Source organism: Bolinopsis microptera, chromosome 3, assembly GCF_026151205.1.
Source record: "Bolinopsis microptera isolate Bmic1 chromosome 3, MBARI_Bmic_1.0, whole genome shotgun sequence".
Lineage (NCBI taxonomy): Eukaryota > Metazoa > Ctenophora > Tentaculata > Lobata > Bolinopsidae > Bolinopsis > Bolinopsis microptera.
This window is the reverse complement of record NC_087074.1, coordinates 17971669-17999256: the sequence shown is the minus strand read 5'-3', so window position 1 is coordinate 17999256 and position 27588 is coordinate 17971669. Positions and strand designations below refer to the sequence as shown.

The 27588-nt window shown below is 41.6% G+C and overlaps 2 protein-coding genes and 1 long non-coding RNA gene across 3 annotated transcripts in view; 2 read left to right on the top strand and 1 right to left on the bottom strand.

The window, feature by feature from the left end:
- The first annotated feature begins 43 nt into the window (after nt 1–43).
- Nucleotides 44–1388, top strand: LOC134813262 (uncharacterized). Its single transcript, XM_063820951.1, has 2 exons — nt 44–1033; nt 1359–1388. Exons 1-2 carry the CDS (start codon nt 44–46, stop codon nt 1386–1388), a joined length of 1020 nt encoding a protein of 339 aa, XP_063677021.1.
- Nucleotides 1389–1432: 44 nt separating this feature from the next.
- LOC134812646 (uncharacterized) lies at nt 1433–3413 on the top strand. The gene is made up of 3 exons (XR_010159937.1): nt 1433–1550; nt 2325–2541; nt 2649–3413. It is a non-coding gene; the product is annotated as an uncharacterized LOC134812646 (long non-coding RNA).
- A 1463-nt stretch (nt 3414–4876) lies between these two features.
- Nucleotides 4877–27588, bottom strand: part of LOC134813112 (vam6/Vps39-like protein) — a 62028-nt gene continuing 39316 nt past the window's right edge. The window contains exons 10-23 of the mRNA XM_063820797.1: nt 24609–24698; nt 23651–23752; nt 23422–23542; nt 22875–23034; nt 21005–21098; nt 16163–16347; nt 13097–13235; nt 11897–11965; nt 11486–11702; nt 9044–9141; nt 8582–8731; nt 6586–6720; nt 5581–5629; nt 4877–5425 (exon numbers count right to left, since the gene is read on the bottom strand). Of these exons, the coding sequence (XP_063676867.1) occupies nt 5292–5425; nt 5581–5629; nt 6586–6720; nt 8582–8731; nt 9044–9141; nt 11486–11702; nt 11897–11965; nt 13097–13235; nt 16163–16347; nt 21005–21098; nt 22875–23034; nt 23422–23542; nt 23651–23752; nt 24609–24698 (1743 nt within the window). The 3' untranslated portion in view covers nt 4877–5291. The remainder of the gene's footprint in view (nt 5426–5580; nt 5630–6585; nt 6721–8581; nt 8732–9043; nt 9142–11485; nt 11703–11896; nt 11966–13096; nt 13236–16162; nt 16348–21004; nt 21099–22874; nt 23035–23421; nt 23543–23650; nt 23753–24608; nt 24699–27588) is intronic.

Sequence of the window (27588 nt, the reverse complement as noted above, 5' to 3'; positions counted from 1 at the left end):
TGCCGACCTAGTTTGGGCACAGAGCATGCTCATATCTGTAGTAATGAAGAAGGAGTTTGAATGGAACAAAGTGAGTATTGACATGTCAGCTGCCTTCAATACCATCCGCAGAGGTACAACAATCAGACTACTAGAAGCTGCAGGATGCTCCAGAGACGACCTGAGGCTTGTACAATACCTCATGGCTAACACCACTCTAGTAGTCAGAGTGTGTTCTACTGACTCAGAGATGTTCTCTTTCAACATAGGAGCCTCCCAAGGAGACAGCACAGCTGGTAAATTGTTTACCCTCAATCTAGCTGGAGCTGTAGTGCACATAAGAGCAGTCCTCCCCTCAACCCCCAACCCTCCGATAGCTGATAACCACATGCCTCTTGAGTCCGGCTATTCAGACGATGTAGAGGAGATTGGTGAAGATATGGAGGAGTTACAGGATATCTTTCAGATCTCCAAGAATATTCTCAGTGAATGGAGTCTCTTTGTCAATGACACAAAGACAAAGTTTACCAGAGTGTATTTAGAAGAAGTTGGTGCATGTGACGAGTGGGATAATGAACTAAGAGGAAAAGAGGAGTGGAGAAACGAGACGCTTCTTGGTACTAAGCTTCGATCAGAGCAGGATGTTACTAATAGAATGAATAAAGCTAACACCGCCTTCTGGTCATTTGACAAGCTGTGGTGCCAGGGATCAGAGAGGAGTCAGATAACTGAGAAGAGAAAGATCAAACTCTACGACTCACTAGTAGTATCAGTATTCCTGTACAACTGCTGCTGCTGGGCCGTACCTCAGCATGTTCTAGAGTCTGTAGATGTTGTTCAGAGGAAGCACCTCAAGCGCATCCTACACATCTATTGGCCTAGCTCAACATCTAACAAGGCCCTCTACGCTCGTACCCAGACCAGGCCCCTTTCCGAGAGAGTGGAAAAGGCACGGTGGACAATGCTAGGTCATGTTCTACGCAGTGACAACGACACGCCTGCCTACCAGTCTCTGTTATTTGCTACACTAGGATGTCAAACACTAAAGGGACGAGTGGGTAGACACAGGACTAATTTGTATGGTATTATTGTGAAAAAGGACCTATTTAAGAGACAAATTTATTTGAAAAATGAAGATGATTTTACCAACTTAGTGAACTTAGCAAGAGATAGAGTAGGATGGAGGAGTTCATTTACTTTGAGACATATTGAACGAATGAGTCTTCGTAAGCGTAAATAGGCCATTACTTTGCTGAGCCTCTTTAGGTGCTCTTTTGTTTATAGATGTTATTATATATTTAAAGAATATCATTCTTTTACCACATACATAAGACTTTGCCGTAGGGTATACAAAAATGTGACCATTCATCAATTTTCAGAGTGCTGTATCTGTACCCGAACAGAAATAAAGGATTTTAATGACACAGTTTTCTGAAAGTGAACGAATTACAAAACAGTCTAGAGAATTCCTCGCCCTGCTGCAGAAGATCAATCCTGGGTTGTGCTCACCAAAGCAAACCTCTTTTTTTGTGTATTCAGTGTCTTAACTATGTAAAAGACAACTATAACAGGTTGAGTGGTTTCCTCCTGTTTTACTTACATTTAAAAACATCAGGAGGTGACCGGGATTCCCGGTACCGGGATTGGCAATTTTGAGCTATCCCGGTCCCGGTCAAATGCTGATTTATTTATTTATGATCCCGGTCCCAGTCCCGGTCCCGGTTAATTCGGGATTCTTGGTCCCGGTCCCGGTCCTGGTCTCGGTCAATCACTCAAATTTTCCGGGATTTTGACCGGGATCTTTTACATAATTTCATTCACTGTGATTTTAAGTTTTTCCTTTCATTCATTGTGAATTTCATCTTTAAACATCCTCTGAGCCAAATACAACAATGTTTAAAATTGCTTAACAAGTTTGAGTAATAAATTATGATCATGAATTAACCAGTAATCGACCGGAATTCCCGGTACCGGGAATCCCGGTACCGGGATTGGCAATTTTGAGCTATCCCGGTCCCGGTCCCGGTCAAGTCACATTTTTCATCCCGGTCCCGGTCCCGGTAAATTGATAATCTCAATTTTGAGCTATCCCAGTCCCGGTCCCGGTCCCGGTCCCGGTCAAGTCACATTTTGTATCCCGGTCCCGGTCAGGCCTGAAATCATGTCCCGGTCACCTCCTGAAAAACATTATTATTCAAAGGTAAATAGACAGCGATCAGTAGTAATTTTTAATCCATTTCTATCGGATTTGCAAACTTTTAAAATGATATAACACTTGTACGATCTCAAACTTATGTGATATGATACTGTTGATATAAATGTGGGAAGTAATAATATATTTGCAGGTGTACAGTGCTGTTTCTGAAATTGACGAATCCTCTTGTGATGAAGATTGAAGAAGCTATTGCCATCCAAGTGGAAAAAGTCCCGCCTCTGTCACCCTCCTCGAATAGAACTAAGAAAATGTGGAGACTTTCTTCATTTAGTTCCCAATCAAGTGGACCAGATGTTGATTTGTTTGAAATGGACTGAGACTTGTGTTTCATATGCCAGGTTGAACAGGTTTGTGTGAAACTTTTGCTCGCAAATATAATTATTATACATATTATCTCGATTTAATTTTAAGAGTATGAGAGGTTATTCTTCTTTAACAATACGAATTTCCCTAGACGTTAGAAACGAAAAAGGATAGTTTGATTCAAGGAAAAGATAATAGTTTCTTCGTCGATTTCGCAACATACTATCTGTGGACATCTACAGAAATCGTCAGGATCTGTGCAACATCGATGTTAATCCTGATTCGCACATGAACAAGTGCCCTGTTCTTAACCCTGAGAGTCTCGGAAAATATCTCTATAGCAAGCTAGGTAGATATCACAAAACATGTCGTTTGAGGTACAGCAACTCGAGGGTGAAACAATTGAAGGGTAAATTATCTGAAGCTGTAAGTTTAAAACCTGTCTCTAAGGCAGGTTTTAAAATGGAAAGACACGTGTCCACGCACGACAACACCAATGCTGCATTAATGAGTGCAGGTATTGATACGGACCTTTTAACTGGAGCAGGAGAATGTTTTACCAGAACTGTACCTCGTGTCTGACCTGAAGCTTAAGTACAATGACTATGTGACGTCTAATTTATCTGAGAACGCTGCAAACTCCAGCAATGTTTAATCTGATCACATCAGTTTTCAGAAAGACAATGTCGGTAAGACGAGTTTGTTTCGACAGCAGGGTCGTATCTAATTTAGCCGCAACAATAGATGCGGATAGAGATGATAACACTTTAACAAAGACAGCACTCTTAAAGGAGATTAGAAAAGAAATCTTTCAATGTAGAAACGAATTCTATCAGAAGATTTATCTTCAAAAACATGTTCGATTTACTGATCGGACTGTAGAAATATAGTGTTTATGTGGATTAATCTGTTAAAGCAGGGCTATTGTATCATTTAAACATTAACTTTGCATAGTGATGATACGTTTATTGTGTCTCTTGTGATTATCTATTTCTACAGTGTTACGGTACCACGAGGTTTCTGGCGCAGTGACGCGCTTTCGAGCAAATATCGTGCTAGATACGTCACGCGCCGCAACCGAATCAGATTTAAGTGCACTTTTTCCATTGTAAACACTACATACGACGCGCAACACGTTCTACGAGGTCGAAATTTTCGAGGTCTCTAACACCGGACTGGAGCAATATTTAGACGATCTGACACTTTCTAGGGCTTAAGCAACCTAAGAGAAATTAGGGGAACAACTCAGAAAAAATTTTTAGTCGATATTCCGGTGTCTGTAGATGTCCGAAGTTTTGGCAGTAAAGTGCTCACAACACAGCTTCTTAAGGCTCTAGAAGGTTCCCGATACCGTCAGAGTGTTCAGTACACTCCATTCTATCATATAAGAACCCTAAAAGAAGTCCCAGGGCTCGAGCAAAGAAGCGTGATATTTGCCCGTAAGAGCCTCTACTACTAGTTAATTGCGACTTGGAATACACCAAGTGCGCCTGTTTTCTCGACGCGGCGGACGCTAGATTTCAATCCACAGCAACAAGCAAGCTCTGATCAGTTGTAACTTCATGTAAAACCACGACTTATCTAATATCTTTACCCCGATCGTACCTCTTTTGGAAAATTGTCTTAATTTTTAATTAAATCTCAAGTGATCCTTGAAAATACAGCCAACAAATGGGTCCCTAATAGTCTAGTAATATAATGCTCAGCGAGCTTGTCATGAGGCTCATTATGATTATATACCCCTAAAACCCCTTATATTATTACTTAAATACTATTACTTTAGTGCCCGTGAACCATTACTTCTAGTGAATTGGGCCTGGGAAGTGGGAACTCTACGGAGAGAAATCATACAATCCGACGCAGTGGCGTAACCGGTAACGTTGCATTTTGGCCCCCCCCCCCCCGCTGAAAAGCGCCCCCCTACTGGCACCCCTCCCCCTGGTAGGGTGCTGGTAAAATTTCTAAAAATGTGTGTCTCTAGAGCAAAACGCGCAGTTTTGCTAGTACTAGTAGTAGTACTGCAGTTATTGTTAAGTTTTACTTTTTCAAAATTGTCCCACACTCAAACGACGATTTGGCACCCCCCAGATTGCACCCGCACAGCGGGGCCCTGCGTTACGCCACTGATCCTAGTGGGACTACAAAGTCAAAACTCTGGTTTAGGGTACTACAAGTACAATTACTATTTTCTTAACGGGTGATACTCAAATATTATAGGACCGTCGACGAGTCCAACTCTCGGCGCGCGTCCTGGTAGGTAAAGGTTTATAAACCTACGCGCGTCCTGGTAGGTTATAAACATACAACTATTTTCCTTCCCTTAGGACTTATCGGTCGGTGCACGCCGCAAACTTTAGATCAGTGAGTATTACTGCTGATACCGCTAACAAGATAAAATACACTTATGACAATAAAATAGTAGTATCAAAATAATTTGATTCAACAATAATTTCAATCATTAACACATCAACACAACATTTTCAATATAGAACAACCTAGACCAATTAAAATGTTTAATATAATTATAAATCTTATAAATCAGGAACTCGTCCGATAATGTTCAAAATTTACTCAATTCATTAGGGTTGTTCACATTTTACACAAGCGTTAAATCGTTTAGAAACCCCCCCCCCCCCTCAGTGATTACGTAATATCTGAACGACCCCTTAATGGCTTAATATAATAGTGTACTCGTATAAATCAACCCCAGCAGAAATCAGTATTCATTCTGGAGTGAGTCTCAAAATGAGAAGAGCAAAGCATTTTAAGGAGTGTCTCTGAGTGCGTCACGAGATCAAGGAGTTGAAGAAGACACGTCCGGGAGTGTCTCACGTGACATGCACCCGTAGTGCACGATGCGCCTATCAGGATAGAAAGCTATCGCGCACTCGCCCACTCTTTTGTTACACACTGCACAGCTGTCCATTCCTGCAAACATGATTTATGTGTTTTAAAACAAATATTTAAATATGAAATATCATAAAGCTAGTTTTTGCTCTCACATCATGGAGACTTTTAGTGATATATACGGAACAATTCTAATTTCTACCGACGCCATATCCAAAACCAGGAATCTTACTAACCGGTAACGATAAGTTTGTCTTTTTGGTAGAACATCTTCTGTGACTTTACCTGGACAATCAGGGGTTAATACCCGGATAATGTAATACCTGATTATATGCTTCTCAAAAGGTTGGTGGTACGATTCCATCCGGATTCCGGACTCCTGGGTCATATTTCAGAGGTTTGGATTATGCTGGCTTGATAGCGATAAACCTATAATAGACATGTCTCAAGTTACAAGTACAACCGTGAAAAGGATAGGTGTATGCACGTTCTACTTGTAGAACAAGGATAGGTGTGTGCACGTTCTACTTCTCTACTTGTAGAACAAGGATAGGTGTATGCACGTTCTACTTGTAGAACAAGGATAGGTGTATGCACGTTCTACTTGTAGAACAAGGATAGGTGTATGCACGTTCTACTTGTAGAACAAGGATAGGTGTGTGACGTACACGTTCTACTTCTCTACTTGTAGAACAAGGATAGGTGTATGCACGTTCTACTTGTAGAACAAGGATAGGTGTATGCACGTTCTACTTGTAGAACAAGGATAGGTGTATGCACGTTCTACTTGTAGAACATTAGGATAGGTGTATGCACGTTCTACTTGTAGAACAAGGATAGGTGTATGCACGTTCTACTTGTAGAACATTAGGATAATTGTATGCACGTTCAACTTGTAGAACATTAGGATAGGTGTATGCACTATGCACGTTCTACTTGTAGAACATAAGGATAGGTGTATGCACGTTCTACTTGTAGAACAAGGATAGGTGTATGCACGTTCTACTTGTAGAACATTAGGATAGGTGTATGCAAGTTCTACTTGTAGAACATTAGGATAGGTGTATGCACGTTCTACTTCGGGTCCTTCTGCACACTGCACATAATACTGACACCGTCAGTATATAATGTGCAACCTTCGTCACATATAATAAGTTAAGTATAATACATTATCAAAGAGAATTAACAGATTCAATTTAGAACAATATCCTATACATTATCCTATACATATAATACATTACCTTGAGATTATCTGATAAGTTCAAGCTTTTTAAGAGTAGGTTCTTGCGGCTTTCTTTAGTCCGATCCCGGAGTATAGCGCACATAAACTCCTCCACGTCTTGTAGCTTAGTGTCCTCCGGAAGAAGTCGTAACGCCTGGGTTTTGTGGAGTTTTTGGTTGGGTAACTTTTAAACTGGATTAAAAAATTATACGTATTTTGATTATCGTTATCAGTCACTTTTCCAACTCTCTTTTCGCACCAAAATTGAAGTTTCTGCCTATATTAGTTCAGACTGCTAGACAGCCAGTTACTGATTATTATAGTCACGTGATAGCGCGCTGGTGAGTGAATTTATTAGTACACTAGTGACTGATAACGTAATTTGTGAACGATCCCTAACCAGTGCCTACGGCCGGGACTTCACTATCGCAGTTGAAATCCAAAATTATAAACCCGCCTATCATATTCGAAAATACGGATTAAATTTTCGCAGTTAAAACGGTGCGAAAGTATGAAGTCGCTCAGTCCAAACAGACTGCAATTTAATTCTGAGTGCCCCCTCACGTATCTAATAGTAATATTTGAGAGGAAATCTTGAGGTCCACTGCCAAATTACCTAATTATATAGCAAATATGTTATGGGGGAGAGAGAGCCCGAGTGGGAGAGAGGGAGAGCTGTACATGAGACACTTTAGTATCACATTTGGGTCACAAAACCATTAATTAAAACTATAACCACCAGCCGATTTAAAAAAACTAGTCCCATAAAATTTCCCACACACACGAACACACTTTTTTTGGGATTATTAGTATAGAGCTAGTATGTAGTAGAATCACCAATACCAGCAGCTCATGCCATGTGATGTGATCTGATAAATTTATCCTAGAGTTAACTAAAAAAGTACTACAAGGTATCCTGAAGTTAACTTGAAGAGTACTACAAGGTATTCTGAAGTTAACTTGAAGGGTACTATAAGGTATCCTGAAGTTAACTTGAAGAGTACTACAAGGTATCCTGAAGTTAACTTGAAGAGTACTACAAGGTATCCTGAAGTTAACTTGAAGAGTACTACAAGGTATCCTAGAGTTAACTCTTATAGAGAACTACAAGTTAGCTTCAAGTTATCATTTATCTACTTAATTTAACCTAAACAACCTCCATGTTGTTGTAGCCTGCAGGCAACCGTGGATCAACTTAAGATAAAGCGATGATATGATCCTGAAGTTAACTGACAGAAAGCATGAAGTTTCAACCTACAGTTAGATATGCGTGGTCTTCCAATTATATCGGTCCTAATATTTGAAATTTTATCGCCTCTCGGATTTGCTCTCGGATCCTATAGGATTTGAGTATCCTATCGGGTCCGAGAGCAAATCCTATCGGCACTCGGAATTGTTAAATCCTATCTCCGCTAGGATTAGCGCTCGGATCCGATAGGTTTTTAATTTCCTATCGGGTCCGAGAGCAAATCCTATCGCCTCTCGGAACTTACACATCCTATCGCCGCTCGGCGATAGGAATTCGTCGGAGGTATCCTGGGGGGACTGGATCGGCGTTAGGATTGATAAAATCCGAGATATCTCGGACGCGCTAGGATAAATCCTAGGGTAATCCTGTCTAATTAGAATCGCAGAAATCGACGTTCTGAACAGCGCAGCCGTGTTTAATTGAGGATAACATCCACGCGCGATAAGTTATACAGTACTCTTCTTCGCGCGTTCCATTTCCCGATTATTGAAGACCTCAGTTTTTTGGCACGGCCATCATCTTGTAATTCCTCTATTATCGAGCTATTGCCAGTATTATTCAACTTTATTTAAGATCTAGCTATTAACAATTATGATCGAATTGATTATCGAAAATATTTTTTTAAAAACTTAAATATTTAATCTTTAACCCTAATCAGAACAATATTGAGAGGAAATTCGCCATTCACACCCAGGAATAAACCATAAATTGAACAATATTTCAGCTTAAAACGTGAAATGTTTGCAGCGTTTAACTACGATATTACCTCCTTAACGTCAATGTGTTTGTAGTGTTTAACTAGGATATCAATCGCCGCCCCCATGTCTGGAAGAGGTTCTGCTAGTTTGAATTTGTCCAATCTCAGTGCTTCCAATGACATGGGACACTGGTACATCCTCAACAGCTTGTAGTATATCTGTAATGAAGTTGTTAACTTAAGTTTTGCTTTTGTCCCAGGTACATATTAACAGTAAAAGTGTGTAGTATATCAGTATACTACACACATGTAGTTCAGTATCTTGAAAAACTTATTCATTACGAGCTCATAACATAGTTTTAAACTAATTACAACACTACAAATCTATAACATTTATTGAGTATTATGTAACGCGATGGAAATATTTTAAGCGGGTATTATCCTGTCCAAACCCAGGATACATAACATGAAGACTTTGTTGTAACTTTGTATGAAAAGCATTAATAAAGACCTTGTGTTTAAATAATTCACCTGATTATCTATCTCGTAGTATTTGTCACAAAACTCCTCGGCTTTAGTTCGATTCTTTAATACATGGCAGTACAACATGAGAGCTTTGTCGCATTCTCCTGAGTGAAAAATTATCACGCTTCTCGTAGAGTGGTATCTCGTACCCCAGACTAGTATTTATTAATGTTTATTCACTCTGTCTCCCGTACAGGATAGCCAGCTCCTCGTAGAGTGGTATCTCGTACCCCAGACTAGTATTTATTAATGTTTACTCACTCTGTCTCCCGTACAGGATAGCCAGCTCCTCGTAGAGTGGTATCTCGTACCCCAGACTAGTATTTATTAATGATTATTCACTCTGTCTCCCGTACAGGATAACCAGCTCCTCGTAGAGTGGTATCTCGTACCCCAGACTAGTATTTATTAATGTTTACTCACTCTGTCTCCCGTACAGGATAGCCAGCTCCTCGTAGAGTGGTATCTCGTACCCCAGACTAGTATTTATTAATGTTTACTCACTCTGTCTCCCGTACAGGATAGCCAGCTCCTCGTAGAGTGGTATCTCGTACCCCAGACTAGTATTTATTAATGTTTACTCACTCTGTCTCCCGTACAGGATAGCCAGCTCCTCGTAGAGTGGTATCTCGTACCCCAGACTAGTATTTATTAATGTTTATTCACTCTGTCTCCCGTACAGGATAGTCAGCTCCTCGTAGAGTGGTATCTCGTGCCCCAGACTAGTATTTATTAATGTTTACTCACTCTGTCTCCCGTACAGGATAGCCAGCTCCTCGTAGAGTGGTATCTCGTACCCAAGACTAGTATTTATCAATGTTTACTCACTCTGTCTCCCGTACAGGATAGCCAGCTCCTCGTAGAGTGGTATCTCGTACCCCAGACTAGTATTTATTAATGTTTACTCACTCTGTCTCCCGTACAGGATAGCCAGCTCCTCGTAGAGTGGTATCTCGTACCCCAGACTAGTATTTATTAATGATTATTCACTCTGTCTCCCGTACAGGATAACCAGCTCCTCGTAGAGTGGTATCTCGTACCCCAGACTAGTATTTATTAATGTTTACTCACTCTGTCTCCCGTACAGGATAGCCAGCTCCTCGTAGAGTGGTATCTCGTACCCCAGACTAGTATTTATTAATGTTTACTCACTCTGTCTCCCGTACAGGATAGCCAGCTCCTCGTAGAGTGGTATCTCGTACCCCAGACTAGTATTTATTAATGATTATTCACTCTGTCTCCCGTACAGGATAGCCAGCTCCTCGTAGAGTGGTATCTCGTACCCCAGACTAGTATTTATTAATGTTTACTCACTCTGTCTCCCGTACAGGATAGCCAGCTCCTCGTAGAGTGGTATCTCGTACCCCAGACTAGTATTTATTAATGTTTACTCACTCTGTCTCCCGTACAGGATAGCCAGCTCCTCGTAGAGTGGTATCTCGTACCCCAGACTAGTATTTATTAATGTTTACTCACTCTGTCTCCCGTACAGGATAGCCAGCTCCTCGTAGAGTGGTATCTCGTACCCCAGACTAGTATTTATTAATGTTTACTCACTCTGTCTCCCGTACAGGATAGCCAGCTCCTCGTAGAGTGGTATCTCGTACCCCAGACTAGTATTTATTAATGTTTATTCACTCTGTCTCCCGTACAGGATAGTCAGCTCCTCGTAGAGTGGTATCTCGTGCCCCAGACTAGTATTTATTAATGTTTACTCACTCTGTCTCCCGTACAGGATAGCCAGCTCCTCGTAGAGTGGTATCTCGTACCCAAGACTAGTATTTATCAATGTTTACTCACTCTGTCTCCCGTACAGGATAGCCAGCTCCTCGTAGAGTGGTATCTCGTACCCCAGACTAGTATTTATTAATGTTTACTCACTCTGTCTCCCGTACAGGATAGCCAGCTCCTCGTAGAGTGGTATCTCGTACCCCAGACTAGTATTTATTAATGATTATTCACTCTGTCTCCCGTACAGGATAACCAGCTCCTCGTAGAGTGGTATCTCGTACCCCAGACTAGTATTTATTAATGTTTACTCACTCTGTCTCCCGTACAGGATAGCCAGCTCCTCGTAGAGTGGTATCTCGTACCCCAGACTAGTATTTATTAATGTTTACTCACTCTGTCTCCCGTACAGGATAGCCAGCTCCTCGTAGAGTGGTATCTCGTACCCCAGACTAGTATTTATTAATGATTATTCACTCTGTCTCCCGTACAGGATAGCCAGCTCCTCGTAGAGTGGTATCTCGTACCCCAGACTAGTATTTATTAATGTTTACTCACTCTGTCTCCCGTACAGGATAGCCAGCTCCTCGTAGAGTGGTATCTCGTACCCCAGACTAGTATTTATTAATGTTTACTCACTCTGTCTCCCGTACAGGATAGCCAGCTCCTCGTAGAGTGGTATCTCGTACCCCAGACTAGTATTTATTAATGTTTACTCACTCTGTCTCCCGTACAGGATAGCCAGCTCCTCGTAGAGTGGTATCTCGTACCCCAGACTCCTGATGACCAGGCTGGGCGAGTAGTTCTGGAGACGCTCCAGGAAGTGCGTTAAGCGCAGACGCAGTGCACCCAGCTGCCCCGGCTCTGACCCGGGGAGACAAGGTTCCAACACTCCAGCAGCCAGCATACCTTGGTAGGTGGGCCACTCGCTCGAGACCTGGGGAGTAGCTCACTTCAGATATTATGTGGTTTATATTAGCTGCAATTAGCTGCAATTAGCTGCAATTAGCTGCAATTAGCTGCAATTAGCTGCACTTCTACCTAGTGACACATTTTCAAACATTGAACAATATTTATTCAATTTGCGGAATTAGATATTTAAATTTAAGTACACTTAAATAAATGAGTTACTTTTTCAACAAGAAGTATTATCAAAGAGTTTTCAATCTCTTGAGAGCTCACGTTCCAAATGTCTATCAACTGAAAGGAAAGCTCTTAAAATTTTTAGGAAGTTTATGAGTTTGTGATAAATATAGATTATAAATAACTAAAAACTTTATGTAGAAAATTACCGCTAGATTCCATCACAGTAACTGCTTGCAGAATAAAATACTAGCTATGGTAATTAAATGAGTTAAGGGTTTAAAATCTTTTTAGTTTTTATACCTTACGAGACATATTATTTAAATGGTATTTTCGGACTACCAAAATTTAGGTCACCATCATTTTCCTTAATTATGACTTTATCGATTTACTCTCAACTTATCAATATAGTAAGTTCTTTTACTTCAAACAGAGCACTATACTGAATACTGATACAGAGCACTATACTATCGACTCGGCACTGCCCAGTGCCCACTAATCTTAATCCAACACAAGTAGCTCATAAAACAGTGCGTGTGATCATCTGTCGTATCAAATCAAATTATTTGTCACTATGTTAATAAATCATGATATGCAAGTTTTAATTTTTAAAGTTTTGGTTTTTTTTTAAATGAATAAACGATAAAGGTTACATCATAATTTTCAATTCTTATATTCACGTATATTAAATAAAATTATATTGTTATGTATCATATTATGATTTTGTAAATATTGGCCGGTGTACCAAAAACCGGTCCCCAAACAAACAAGTTGTAAATATGGTTCATCAAACAATTAATGAACACTAGTATTCGATCATGAATTGCTTTAAAAATGATTTTGGACACGTTCCACTAAAAACAAGCAAGCTCTGTCACTACTATAATATTGACCACGGCGGTGAGTAGTGAAATATAACAAACACTGTCGGTCTCGTATACCGTCTGGAAGATTAGAAGTTAAGTTAAGGCTCCGGAGAAATTGTTTACAAGATGGAACAGCTGATCAGAGAAGATCTTTGTATTTAATTTTCTCAAATATTAGGTTTCATTTTTGTAAAATAAGGAGATGAAAAAAATTCCCAAATACCATGATTTAATTAGGGGTACGAAATGTGGCGGTTTCCGGAAAAAAATCCCATATTTTCGATCCCAAATCATTTAGGTCACCGGAATTATGTCGAACATAAATATGTCTCGTAAGGTAATATAAAATTGTATCTATTATTTCTAAAATGATACCACCAACCCGTTCAAGGTACTGAAGAGCAATGTCGGGGTTCATAGACTTGAGGTGTTGTACTACTTGCTCTTTTGGGAGAGTGTGCACTGTGCTAGGGTCTGTGAAGATGTCCAGACATCTGTCAGGGTGTTTCTCTATCACCCACCTGGGAGGGGGGGGAGGTTACACACTCTATCACCCACCTGGGAGGGGGGGGGGGGGGGTTACACATTCTATCACCCACCTGGGAGGGGGGGGGGGTTAAACATTCTATCACCCACCTGGGAGGGGGGGGGGGGGGGGGTTACACATTCTATCACCCACCTGGGAGGGGGGGGGGTTACACATTCTATCACCCACCTGGGAGGGGGGGGGGGTTACACATTCTATCACCCACCTGGGAGGGGGGGGGTTACACATTCTATCACCCACCTGGGAGGGGGGGGGGGTTACACATTCTATCACCCACCTGGGAGGGGGGGGGGGTTACACATCTGGGAGGGGGGGGGGGTTACACATTCTATCACCTACCTGGGAGGGGGGGGGGTTACACATTCTATCACCCACCTGGGAGGGGGGGGGGTTACACATCTGGGAGGGGGGGGGGGTTACACATTCTATCATCCACCTGGGAGGGGGGGGGGGGGGGTTACACATTCTATCACCCACCTGGGAGGGGGGGGGGTTACACATCTGTTTAAGATCCTCCTGCACCACATTTCAGATCAACAGAATATTACAGATGCTGCATATAATATGTTTTGTGGCACCAAAATTTGGAATGAACTACCCTACTCAGTGAGAGCATTATCAATGTTAAATCTTTTTTATATTCCCTAAAAACATTTAATTTTTACTAAGCTTTTGATGATAGCCCTAATACAATGTCTGAACCGATGTATAGAAGTTCATAATTTTGGTATTTTCATACTAACATTTGACAATAAATTCTGAACTGATAGTGCATAATCTTGATATAATCATATCAAGTCCGTAATTGTAATAAATGTTAGCATTTATTTTATTCATTATTTCAATTACATTAATCAAGTTGTTTTTACGTATTTTCAATCCTGAATAATCACTTCATTCCTTTTTAAACTGCTCGCAAAGTTCAGATATTTCAGAATAATATTATGTTATATAGTGTAACCTTCTCCGGATCGGTCACCTGAAGAGCAAGCCAGACTCCATTTGCTCGTATTGCAGAGGAAATAAAAGGCAAAGGAGGACTAGAATAGACGCTATTATATAAGTAGTGGTATTATTTGTTGTGACGACAAGATCCTAGAGTAATTTAAATTATTTACGACATTTCAAAGATAACTAGTATTCCTTGATAAGGTGGGTAAATGCTAACTTGGAGTATTCCTTGATAAGATGGGTAAATGCTAACTTGGAGTATTCCTTGATAAGGTGGGTAAATGCTAACTTGGAGTATTCCTTGATAAGGTGGGTAAATGCTAACTTGAAGTATTCCTTGATAAGGTGGGTAAACGCTAACTTGGAGTATTCCTTGATAAGGTGGGTAAATGCTAACTTGGAGTATTCCTTGATAAGGTGGATAAATGCTAACTTGGAGTATTCCTTGATAAGGTGGATAAATGCTAACTTGGAGTATTCCTTGATAAGGTGGGTAAATGCTAACTTGGAGTATTCCTTGATAAGGTGGGTAAATGCTAACTTGGAGTATTCCTTGATAAGATGGGTAAATGCTAACTTGGAGTATTCCTTGATAAGGTGGGTAAATGCTAACTTGGAGTATTCCTTGATAAGGTGGGTAAATGCTAACTTGAAGTATTCCTTGATAAGGTGGGTAAACGCTAACTTGGAGTATTCCTTGATAAGGTGGGTAAACGCTAACTTGGAGTATTCCTTGATAAGGTGGGTAAATGCTAACTTGGAGTATTCCTTGATAAGGTGGGTAAACGCTAACTTGGAGTATTCCTTGATAAGGTGGGTAAATGCTAACTTGGAGTATTCCTTGATAAGGTGGGTAAACGCTAACTTGGAGTATTCCTTGATAAGATGGGTAAATGCTAACTTGGAGTATTCCTTGATAAGGTGGGTAAACGCTAACTTGGAGTATTCCTTGATAAGGTGGGTAAATGCTAACTTGTAGTATTCCTTGATAAGGTGGGTAAACGCTAACTTGGAGTATTCCTTGATAAGGTGGGTAAATGCTAACTTGGAGTATTCCTTGATAAGGTGGGTAAACGCTAACTTGGATTATTCCTTGATAAGATGGGTAAATGCTAACTTGGAGTATTCCTTGATAAGGTGGGTAAACGCTAACTTGGAGTATTCCTTGATAAGGTGGGTAAATGCTAACTTGTAGTATTCCTTGATAAGGTGGGTAAATGCTAACTTGGAGTATTCCTTGATAAGGTGGGTAAATGCTAACTTGTAGTATTCCTTGATAAGGTGGGTAAATGCTAACTTGTAGTATTCCTTGATAAGGTGGGTAAATGCTAACTTGGAGTATTCCTTGATAAGGTGGGTAAATGCTAACTTGTAGTATTCCTTGATAAGGTGGGTAAATGCTAACTTGGAGTATTCCTTGATAAGGTGGGTAAACGCTAACTTGTAGTATTCCTTGATAAGGTGGGTAAATGCTAACTTGGAGTATTCCTTGATAAGGTGGGTAAATGCTAACTTGGAGTATTCCTTGATAAGATGGGTAAATGCTAACTTGGAGTATTCCTTGATAAGGTGGGTAAATGCTAACTTGGAGTATTCCTTGATAAGATGGGTAAACGCTAACTTGGAGTATTCCTTGATAAGGTGGGTAAATGCTAACTTGGAGTATTCCTTGATAAGGTGGGTAAATGCTAACTTGGAGTATTCCTTGATAAGGTGGGTGAATGCTAACTTGGAGTATTCCTTGATAAGGTGGGTGAATGCTAACTTGGAGTATTCCTTGATAAGGTGGGTAAATGCTAACTTGGAGTATTCCTTGATAAGGTGGGTAAATGCTAACTTGGAGTATTCCTTGATAAGGTGGGTAAATGCTAACTTGGAGTATTCCTTGATAAGGTGGGTAAATGCTAACTTGGAGTATTCCTTAGCTTGATAAGGTGGGTAAATGCTAACTTGGAGTATTCCTTGATAAGGTGGGTAAATGCTAACTTGGAGTATTCCTTGATTAGGTGGATGTCCTCAGGTCCCAGGTCCTGTAGGTACTTGATGGTGTGTTCAGGTCCTCCCAGCTCGTGTTTCTGTGTGTTCTGCATATTTGCATACTGCTTCAGTACTGTCAGCGCCTTCTCGTGCTGTCCCTGGAGTCAGGATTGGGTTTAACCTACACTGTTTACAATGTAACTACGTGCTGTCCCTTGAGTCAGGATTGGGTTTAACCTACACTGTTTACAATGTAACTACGTGGGGGGCGGGGGGGGGGGGCCAATGACTACCAATGGAGACTTTTGGGGACTAATGGGGACTAAAAATCATGGGGACTAGAGGTCAACTCGTTGACGTAATTCACCATTTGTCCCCATAAGTCCCCAGAATTTTTGACAGTTATTTATGGTTTTCAAGTTAGTTTAATAACGATACGATCGAGATGTTTTGTCCAAGATAAGAGTAGGATAAATCTAAATGGGGACTAATGGAGACTTTTGGGGACTAATGGGGACTAAAAATCATCTAAATGGGGACAAATGGAGACTTTTGGGGACTAATGGGGACTAAAAATCACGGGGACTCGGGGTAAAATCGTTGACGTAATTCCCCAAGTCCCCAAAAGTAGTCATTGCCCCCCCCCCCCCAACTACGTGCTGTCCCTGGAGTCAGGATTGGGTTTAACCTACACTGTTTACAATGTAACTACGTGCTGTCCCTGGAGTCAGGATTGGATTTAACCTACACTGTTTACAATGTAACTACGTGCTGTCCCTGGAGTCAGGATTGGGTTTAACCTACACTGTTTACAATGTAACTACGTGCTGTCCCTGGAGTCAGGATTGGATTTAACCTACACTGTTTACAATGTAACTACGTGCTGTCCCTGGAGTCAGGATTGGGTTTAACCTACACTGTTTACAATGTAACTACGTGCTGTCCCTGGAGTCAGGATTGGGTTTAACCTACACTGTTTACAATGTAACTACGTGCTGTCCCTGGAGTCAGGATTGGGTTTAACCTACACTGTTTACAATGTAACTACGTGCTGTCCCTGAAGTCAGGATTGGGTTTAACCTACAGTGCTGTTTACAATGTAACTACGTGCTGTCCCTGAAGTCAGGATTGGATTTAACCTACACTGTTTACAATGTAACTACGTGCTGTCCCTGGAGTCAGGATTGGGTTTAACCTACACTGTTTACAATGTAACTACGTGCTGTCCCTGGAGTCAGGATTGGATTTAACCTACACTGTTTACAATGTAACTACGTGCTGTCCCTGGAGTCAGGATTGGGTTTAACCTACACTGTTTACAATGTAACTACGTGCTGTCCCTGGAGTCAGGATTGGATTTAACCTACACTGTTTACAATGTAACTACGTGCTGTCCCTGGAGTCAGGATTGGGTTTAACCTACACTGTTTACAATGTAACTACGTGCTGTCCCTGGAGTCAGGATTGGGTTTAACCTACACTGTTTACAATGTAACTACGTGCTGTCCCTGGAGTCAGGATTGGGTTTAACCTACACTGTTTACAATGTAACTACGTGCTGTCCCTGGAGTCAGGATCGAGTTTAACCTACACTGTTTACAATATAACTACGTGCTGTCCCTGGAGTCAGGATTGGGTTTAACCTACACTGTTTACAATGTAACTACGTGCTGTCCCTGGAGTCAGGATTGGGTTTAACCTACACTGTTTACAATGTAACTACGTGCTGTCCCTGGAGTCAGGATTGGGTTTAACCTACACTGTTTACAATGTAACTACGTGCTGTCCCTGGAGTCAGGATTGGATTTAACCTACACTGTTAACAATGTAACTACGTGCTGTCCCTGGAGTCAGGATTGGATTTAACCTACACTGTTAACAATGTAACTACGTGCTGTCCCTGGAGTCAGGATTGGGTTTAACGTACACTGTTTACAATGTAACTACGTGCTGTCCCTGGAGTCAGGATTGGGTTTAACCTACACTGTTTACAATGTAACTACGTGCTGTCCCTGGAGTCAGGATTGGGTTTAACCTACACTGTTTACAATGTAACTACGTGCTGTCCCTGGAGTCAGGATTGGGTTTAACCTACACTGTTTACAATGTAACTACGTGCTGTCCCTGGAGTCAGGATTGGGTTTAACCTACACTGTTTACAATGTAACTACGTGCTGTCCCTGGAGTCAGGATTGGGTTTAACCTACACTGTTTACAATGTAACTACGTGCTGTCCCTGGAGTCAGGATTGGGTTTAACCTACACTGTTTACAATGTAACTACGTGCTGTCCCTGGAGTCAGGATTGGGTTTAACCTACACTGTTTACAATGTAACTACGTGCTGTCCCTGGAGTCAGGATTGGGTTTAACCTACACTGTTTACAATGTAACTACGTGTTGTCCCTGGAGTCAGGATTGGGTTTAACCTACACTGTTTACAATGTAACTACGTGCTGTCCCTGGAGTCAGGATTGGGTTTAACCTACACTGTTTACAATGTAACTACGTGCTGTCCCTGGAGTCAGGATCGAGTTTAACCTACACTGATTACAATGTAACTACGTGCTGTCCCTGGAGTCAGGATTGGGTTTAACCTACACTGTTTACAATGTAACTACGTGCTGTCCCTGGAGTCAGGATCGAGTTTAACCTACACTGTTTACAATATAACTACGTGCTGTCCCTGGAGTCAGGATTGGGTTTAACCTACACTGTTTACAATGTAACTACGTGCTGTCCCTGGAGTCAGGATTGGGTTTAACCTACACTGTTTACAATGTAACTACGTGCTGTCCCTGGAGTCAGGATTGGGTTTAACCTACACTGTTTACAATGTAACTACGTGCTGTCCCTGGAGTCAGGATTGGATTTAACCTACACTGTTAACAATGTAACTACGTGCTGTCCCTGGAGTCAGGATTGGATTTAACCTACACTGTTAACAATGTAACTACGTGCTGTCCCTGGAGTCAGGATTGGGTTTAACGTACACTGTTTACAATGTAACTACGTGCTGTCCCTGGAGTCAGGATTGGGTTTAACCTACACTGTTTACAATGTAACTACGTGCTGTCCCTGGAGTCAGGATTGGGTTTAACCTACACTGTTAACAATGTAACTACGTGCTGTCCCTGGAGTCAGGATTGGGTTTAACCTACACTGTTAACAATGTAACTACGTGCTGTCCCTGGAGTCAGGATTGGGTTTAACCTACACTGTTTACAATGTAACTACGTGCTGTCCCTGGAGTCAGGATTGGGTTTAACCTACACTGTTTACAATGTAACTACGTGCTGTCCCTGGAGTCAGGATTGGGTTTAACCTACACTGTTTACAATGTAACTACGTGCTGTCCCTGGAGTCAGGATTGGGTTTAACCTACAGTGCTGTTTACAATGTAACTACGTGCTGTCCCTGGAGTCAGGATTGGATTTAACCTACACTGTTAACAATGTAACTACGTGCTGTCCCTGGAGTCAGGATTGGGTTTAACCTACACTGTTAACAATGTAACTACGTGCTGTCCCTGGAGTCAGGATTGGGTTTAACGTACACTGTTTACAATGTAACTACGTGCTGTCCCTGGAGTCAGGATTGGGTTTAACCTACACTGTTTACAATGTAACTACGTGCTGTCCCTTGAGTCAGGATTGGGTTTAACCTACACTGTTTACAATGTAACTACGTGCTGTCCCTGGAGTCAGGATTGGGTTTAACCTACACTGTTTACAATGTAAATACGTGCTGTCCCTGGAGTCAGGATTGGGTTTAACCTACACTGTTTACAATGTAACTACGTGTTGTCCCTGGAGTCAGGATTGAGTTTAACCTACACTGTTTACAATGTAACTACGTGCTGTCCCTGGAGTCAGGATTGGGTTTAACCTACACTGTTTACAATGTAACTACGTGCTGTCCCTTGAGTCAGGATCGAGTTTAACCTACACTGTTTACAATGTAACTACGTGCTGTCCCTGAAGTCAGGATTGGGTTTAACCTACACTGTTTACAATGTAACTCCGTGCTGTCCCTGGAGTCAGGATTGGGTTTAAGCTACACTGTTTACAATGTAAATACGTGCTGTCCCTGGAGTCAGGATTGGGTTTAACCTACACTGTCTACAATGTAACTACGTGCTGTCCCTGGAGTCAGGATTGGGTTTAACCTACACTGTTTACAATGTAACTACGTGCTGTCCCTGGAGTCAGGATTGGGTTTAACCTACACTGTACTGTTTACAATGTAAATACGTGCTGTCCCTGGAGTCAGGATTGGGTTTAACCTACACTGTTTACAATGTAACTACGTGCTGTCCCTGGAGTCAGGATTGGGTTTAACCTACACTGTTTACAATGTAACTACAGTTCCTCCTAATCTACTGACTATTATAGTGCATATAGTTTATCTCGGGGACAGGGACAAAAGGAAATCGCGGCATGTACGGAATCGCGATTTTTCCCATTATTTGCGACCAATTTTATGTATAGTTTAATATACCGCGAAATGTAATTCGCGGTATCGCGATTTTTGGCCAAAATAACCGCGAAATCCTTTTGTCCCTGCTCGGGGATGAGAGGGAATACTTCCACATTTTAGTGCCAAACACACTGTTGCAGGTGGTTACAGGTCTGTAAGTACAGGTGCTAATAACCCCCTGTAAGTAATAAAGGTCTCATATTACAGGTGTGAACACCAGTCACAGTCACAGTCACAGTCACAGTCACAGTCACAGTCACAGTTTGAGATAAAAACAACTTAGAAATCTAGAGATTGTTAATTTGGACCTGTTGAAATAGTTAATAATGTTGTCTTACCTTAGACTTGTAGAGAATGATGATGTCGTTCATGCGGCGCGCACGTTTAAGCGCCCGCTCACTCTCCACTATGTGGCACTCGTTATCCTTCAGCCTGTGTGAGAATTGGAAATGAGACTCTTACTTTGATCACAGTAATTATTATTACCACCTGCAAATTTAGTGACAATATTTACAATGAGCAAAATCTTTGTAACCTTACACCTCAGGGGCTTAGGAGACATATTTAAGTTGCATTTATATGATATAATTCTGAGAATTGAAGTTTTGGTGGTCTTAAAATATGGGTTTTTGTTTTTCTCAAAATCCCCATATAAATAAGTCACCTAAGGTAGTCAATGATCATATAATATACCAATCATTAGTTAAGTGACGAATGTTTACCTTTATTAACCATTTGCCATTAAATCGGTTCAATTTATTCAATTATCATATCAGTGCAGATAAATAACGGTTACTCTATTTCTGCTGATATTCTATATCTATACACGGGTTACTATAATATTTACATATTACTATATAGTATTAGTGAACGTGTTAGCTTTCAATTTTGTTAAATTTGTCCTCCTCAAAAAAGTGGGATATATTGGTCACTAACTGTTACACAAACGAGAGAGTCGGATATATTATATACTGTGACACAGCCCGGCAATGTGAAGGAGGGGGGACACAGCCCGGCAGTGTGAAGGAGGGGGTACACAGCCCGGCAATGTGAAGGAGAGGGGACACAGCCCGGCAGTGTGAAGGAGGGGGGACACAGCCCGGCAGTGTGAAGGAGGGGGGACACAGCCCGGCAATGTGTAGGAGGGGGGACACAGCCCGGCAGTGTGAAGGAGGGGGGACACAGCCCGGCAATGTGAAGGAGGGGGGACACAGCCCGGCAGTGTGAACTTGTGAAGGAGGGGGGACACAGCCCGGCAATGTGAAGGAGGGGGGACACACCCCGGCAATGTGAAGGAGGGGGGACACGGCCCGGCAATGTGAAGGAGAGGGGACACAGCCCGGCAATGTGAAGGAGGGGGGACACACCCCGGCTATGTGAAGGAGAGGGGACACAGCCCGGCAGTGTGAAGGAGGGGGGACACACCCCGGCAATGTGAAGGAGAGGGGACACAGCCCGGCAATGTGAAGGAGGGGGGACACACCCCGGCAATGTGAAGGAGGGGGGACACAGCCCGGCAGTGTGAAGGAGAGGGGACACAGCCCGGCAATGTGAAGGAGGGGGGACACAGCCTGGCAATGTGAAGGAGAGGGGACACAGCCCGGCAATGTGAAGGAGGGGGGACACAGCCCGGCAATGTGAAGGAGGGGGGACACAGCCCGGCAATGTGAAGGAGGGGGGACACAGCCCGGCAGTGTGAAGGAGGGGGGACACAGCCCGGCAGTGTGAAGGAGGGGGGACACATCCCGGCAATGTGAAGGAGGGGGGACACAGCCCGGCAATGTGAAGGAGGGGGGACACAGCCTGGCAGTGTGAAGGAGGGGGGACACAGCCCGGCAATGTGAAGGAGGGGGGACACAGCCCGGCAGTGTGAAGGAGGGGGGACACAGCCCGGCAGTGTGAAGGGAGGGGACACAGCCCGGCAATGTGAAGGAGGGGGGACACAGCCTGGCAGTGTGAAGGAGGGGGACACAGCCCGGCAATGTGAAGGAGAGGGGACACAGCCCGGCACTGCGAAGGAGGGGGGACACAGCCCGGCAATGTGAAGGAGGGGGGACACAGCCCGGCAGTGTGAAGGAGGGGGACACAGCCCGGCAATGTGAAGGAGAGGGGACACAGCCCGGCACTGCGAAGGAGGGGGGACACAGCCTGGCAAATTTTTGTCAAAATTAGGAACTTTCTATTAACAATCGAAAAAAAGATTTAAACCTGAGGAGAGAAGCGACCATCTTAGGTTTGTTCTGCAGATAACACTTCAAGAGAGTTGTGTCGATAATTATCTTGGTTTGTTTGCTGTTCTCAACTTCCTCCTCGTATTTGTTCAGGTCAAATCTCTTCGCCACCAGATACTTTTCTAATGCTTCCAGACCTGACAGCATGTATAAGCTCGTTAAAAGCTTTTGGTTGCTAAATGGGTGGTGGGGGATCATGCTTTATTAACATGACCCCCCCCCCCCCCCCCCCCTCCAATTCCAACTCTTCCTCCTCCAAAAATTATTAACAGTTAATCTTTGTGTCGTAAAATCTCCTAAAATTTTGGATGATAAATAATTGTAAATCAATGCTAGAGCTTAGAAATTAAAATGATTAAGTTTTTATGTTTTCACTCTGTAGGCACAATTTGAGATAAAATGTGACATCAAAAATGACCTACACATCAGAGCTAAAACTTATTACAAATAATTGATTATTTTCCCAGTTAATATGCGAATTATTATAAATTATTAATCTATATAATTAATGATCAGAACAGCACCTGTTTCAATGTCCTTAGTAGTAAGGTATTTTCTAGCCTCCAGAATGTCTGCAGGGTAGACCTGCTTATCCTGCATCTTCTTGGAGAGGAGCTCTGGAAACAGTCCTATAACGTTGGCAACCTATAGTGTATAATGTATTTGAAGTTGAAGATATTGCTTATTTGTAAAAACATAGATTTTTCGGCAATGCACACGACAGCTAGATAAAATAAAAACTATAAATCTAACCTCGACATTAGTTTTCTGAAACCTCGTCATTGACTTCTCATATCTCTTATTAATAAACTCATGATACGCTGCTTGGGTGTTGATCACTGTTCGCTGTCTATTCTGCGAAATATCATTATATCACAGTGCAGTCTACTCTGCAAAATAGCACTGTATCATAGTGCAGTCTACTCTGCAAAATAGCACTATATCACAGTGCAGTCTACTCTGCAAAATAGCAATGTATCACAGTGCAGTCTACTCTGCAAAATAGCACTACATCACAGTGCAGTCTACTCTGCAAAATAGCACTATATCACAGTGCAGTCTACTCTGCAAAATAGCAATGTATCACAGTGCAGTCTACTCTGCAAAATAGCACTACATCACAGTGCAGTCTACTCTGCAAAATAGCACTGTATCACAGTGCAGTATATTCTGCAAAATAGCACTGTATCACAGTGCAGTCTACTCTGCAAAATAGCACTGTATCACAGTGCAGTCTACTCTGCAAAATAGCAATGTATCACAGTGCAGTCTACTCTGCAAAATAGCAATGTATCACAGTGCAGTCTACTCTGCAAAATATCACTACATCACAGTGCAGTCTACTCTGCAAAATAGCAATGTATCACAGTGCAGTCTACTCTGCAAAATAGCACTACATCACAATGCAGTCTACTCTGCAAAATAGCACTGTATCACAGTGCAGTCTACTCTGCAAAATAGCACTACATCACAATGCAGTCTACTCTGCAAAATAGCACTACATCTAAAATACATATCACATCTGATTGAGTCGTGTATTATTATTGAGTCTCGTGATTTGCCGTTTCTTTCATTCAAATTTCAGATTGTTACTGAGTATTAGTCTACTCAGAAACAATCAGAAATTTGGATGAAAGAAACATAAAATACACATATCATAATCATACTGAGTACTAAATAACGTGTTTATTCCACAATCTAGTAAACTGACCGCTTGCTCGTGATCACCACCTTGCTCGTGTGTCATCTTGTTGAGTGTCTCGGCTAACTCAAACTGCTTTAAAGTTATTAGCTTGTCCACCTGTCACATGTTTAAATATTAATTATCCTCACATTTTTTAAACACAATATGTTATCTAAATGAAAGTCAGTGTGCAAACGTTGAGTCTTATACCTCTGCCGTGTTTTATATTTGAGAGTTGTTGCTTTGCAGATGGCATACTGTACCTACTTGTTCGAGGGTTCCGTCGCCAAAATTTGAAAATTCGAATATTTTAGACCACGCCCATTCAATATTAAAACACCTATATTGTTATCTCTGAACATGCTGGACGCCTAATTTCTTCAGAGACGGTAGATTATTAAATATTGCATCTGATCTAACAAAAATGAGGCAAAACGGATTAGAAATGACGAAGTTATCAAGCATTTTGTGTATCTCGTTAACAAAACTGACTGGGTGATTATGTGACACCGTGACACGACACCTTAATTGGGCAGCCTTAAAGATTCCCATAATGTTTAACCATAACGGGGTCACCTTATCACGTGATTAGGTAAACCAATCACCTGATCTCACATAATGAATAAACTCGTTATGCTTCGTATTTCGGTTATCTGAGAAGCTACAACCCTCATTTTTTCAGAACAAACGTAATTCGGATTGCCAAACACAATTCAATGAAATTTGGCTCGATCCGACTATACAAACTATCAAATAAATGCGAACCTTCATTTGAAAAAAATGAACACGAATATTTTTCGATTCGACAAATTACTGTATACTCTACGTGTATTGATGTAAATTGGTTCCAAAAAAGTGAGCGTATGCGCGAGAACAGCAGAGTAGGCGGCACAAAAGCGCACCTACGAAAATGACACAGAAATTCTTGTTAAGTGCACACTTTATAACGCTCAATCTAGGTAGGGCCGGGGTAAGAATGCAATGTACGGTAAGGACTAAGGAATGTTGTGACAACCTAAACTTATGGGTATGGGTTTGTCAACATTTAACTTAAGACTTCTGGTGATGACCACTATTTCATTGTGACCAGTTCTTTGGCTGTTTTTTTGGCAAGTTACTTTGGAAAATACATTTAAACGTTCAGGATGCTATTTGTTCCTGTAATGTTCAATTTTCCGAAGGATTGTTCAATGAATTAAAGCACGAAGCGTTGACACATTGCTACAGATTTAATCCTGTGTAATCCATTGCTATTGTACTTTCGCTTTAGGGTACTAATATTAGACGAAGCCAGCCTTTTTCTCCTAGCAGAAACCCGTCCGACCCAAAAGTGGTGTCAAGATAAAACAAAATTCATTTATTTTGTGTTTGTGATACCATTTGGGGGTCCAAATTTCTGGACCTAAAGCTCTTATACCTTGGCCAATTTTTAAATTCTTTATACTGGTCAAAAGGCAGCATCTCTCACGGTGTGGTCTTCGCGAAAAGTAGTCAAAAATCATGTCAGTAAAATGGTAATAATGGGTGTTTTACTGTATTAATGCTTTTTAAACAAGTTACAAACGTCTTCATGTTATGTATTATTATATTATGATACATATATCGTCTTGCTTTATATACAGGGTGGCCCAAAAGTGACTACCCACACGCAACCTTTTTATAACTTACGTAATTCGTCTTCAAATTGCACCAAAATTTCAGAGATTATAGATATGGGTCAAACTTAGATTTCCTGAAAGTTTCGTAAGCCACGCCCAATTACAGTGGGCGTGGCGTGACACTCCCTCTTTTTCACTATTGTCTTCATAAAATGAGAACGCTTTAAGCTAAGAACTCCAAATTTTTTGCACACATTTGGCTTGATAATTTAAAACCTTTCCCAAAGTTTCAAGTTCATTGTTCAAAATTTGGCTGAGTTATGACCATTTCAAAATTCATCGGAAACGTGATCCGAGCACTCAGTCAGTGATCTCTGCACTTGGTTAATGGCCTGTTTGGCTCACATGCACCGCTTGATTGGTTGCAGGGCTTGTTAGCCCTGCTAGTCACAGGTTCGTTCCTTACAATCGATAAAAAGGAATGAACTATCCATTGAATCTGCGGAACAACGATTGTTTGTCTACCTGAAGAAAGAGAATGGGGAGTTCTGTCCTCAGCTTAATCGACAATTTTAAATGAAATTCAACCGACCATCCCCTTGCCGGAAAAGCTGCTTTGATATGCATCACAAGATCAAGTTCACTTTTTCTGCAAACGATCGGTGAAGAGTCGGCAGAAGACGAACTGCGAGGACCGAAGAAAACATCACCATGGTTGTTTGTGACGTGATGGATACACCTAAAATTGGCACCCGAAAACGAGCTCCTGCCTTAGACCTCAGCAGAACATCCCTTCAACGAATCCTAAAGCGAGATCTTTCTAACCGGGTCTATCGGATCACAAAGAAACACCAACTTTTAGACCGTGATTCCTGATTTTCCTGAAAAGGTCACGATCTGGTGCTCCATCAGTTCTCGTGGAATCCTAGGACCTTACTTTTACGAAGAATTTGGTGTTTTCCTGTCTAGCAAAGTCATTATCGGTATCCAATCAATCATGATCAGAACTTCATCTCCTCAGTATGTTTGGTAAAGCCTAATGAACCTCATTAATACAGCTAACGCCTTACTCTTGATCAGATTGGGTGACGAGATCACTGATTGAGTGCAGAGATCACTGACTGAGTGCTCGGATCACGTTTCCGATGAATTTTGAAATGGTCATAACTCAGCCAAATTTTGAACAATGAACTTGAAACTTTGGGAAAGGTTTTAAATTATCAAGCCAAATTTGTGCAAAAAATTTGGAGTTCTTAGCTTAAAGCGTTCTCATTTTATGAAGACATTAGTGAAAAAGAGGGAGTGTCACGCCACGCCCACTGTAATTGGGCGTGGCTTACGAAACTTTCAGGAAATCTAAGTTTGACCCATATCTATAATCTCTGAAATTTTGGTGCAATTTGGAGACG

Excerpts from the sequence above, each read along its gene's own strand:
- LOC134813262 (XM_063820951.1), top strand. The coding sequence starts at position 44 with ATGAAGAAGGAGTTTGAATGGAACAAAGTGAGTATTGACATGTCAGCT. Across the intron at positions 1,034-1,358 it reads GTCAAACACTAAAGGGACGA|AGTGCTGTATCTGTACCCGA; the intron begins GTGGGTAGACAC and ends ATCAATTTTCAG.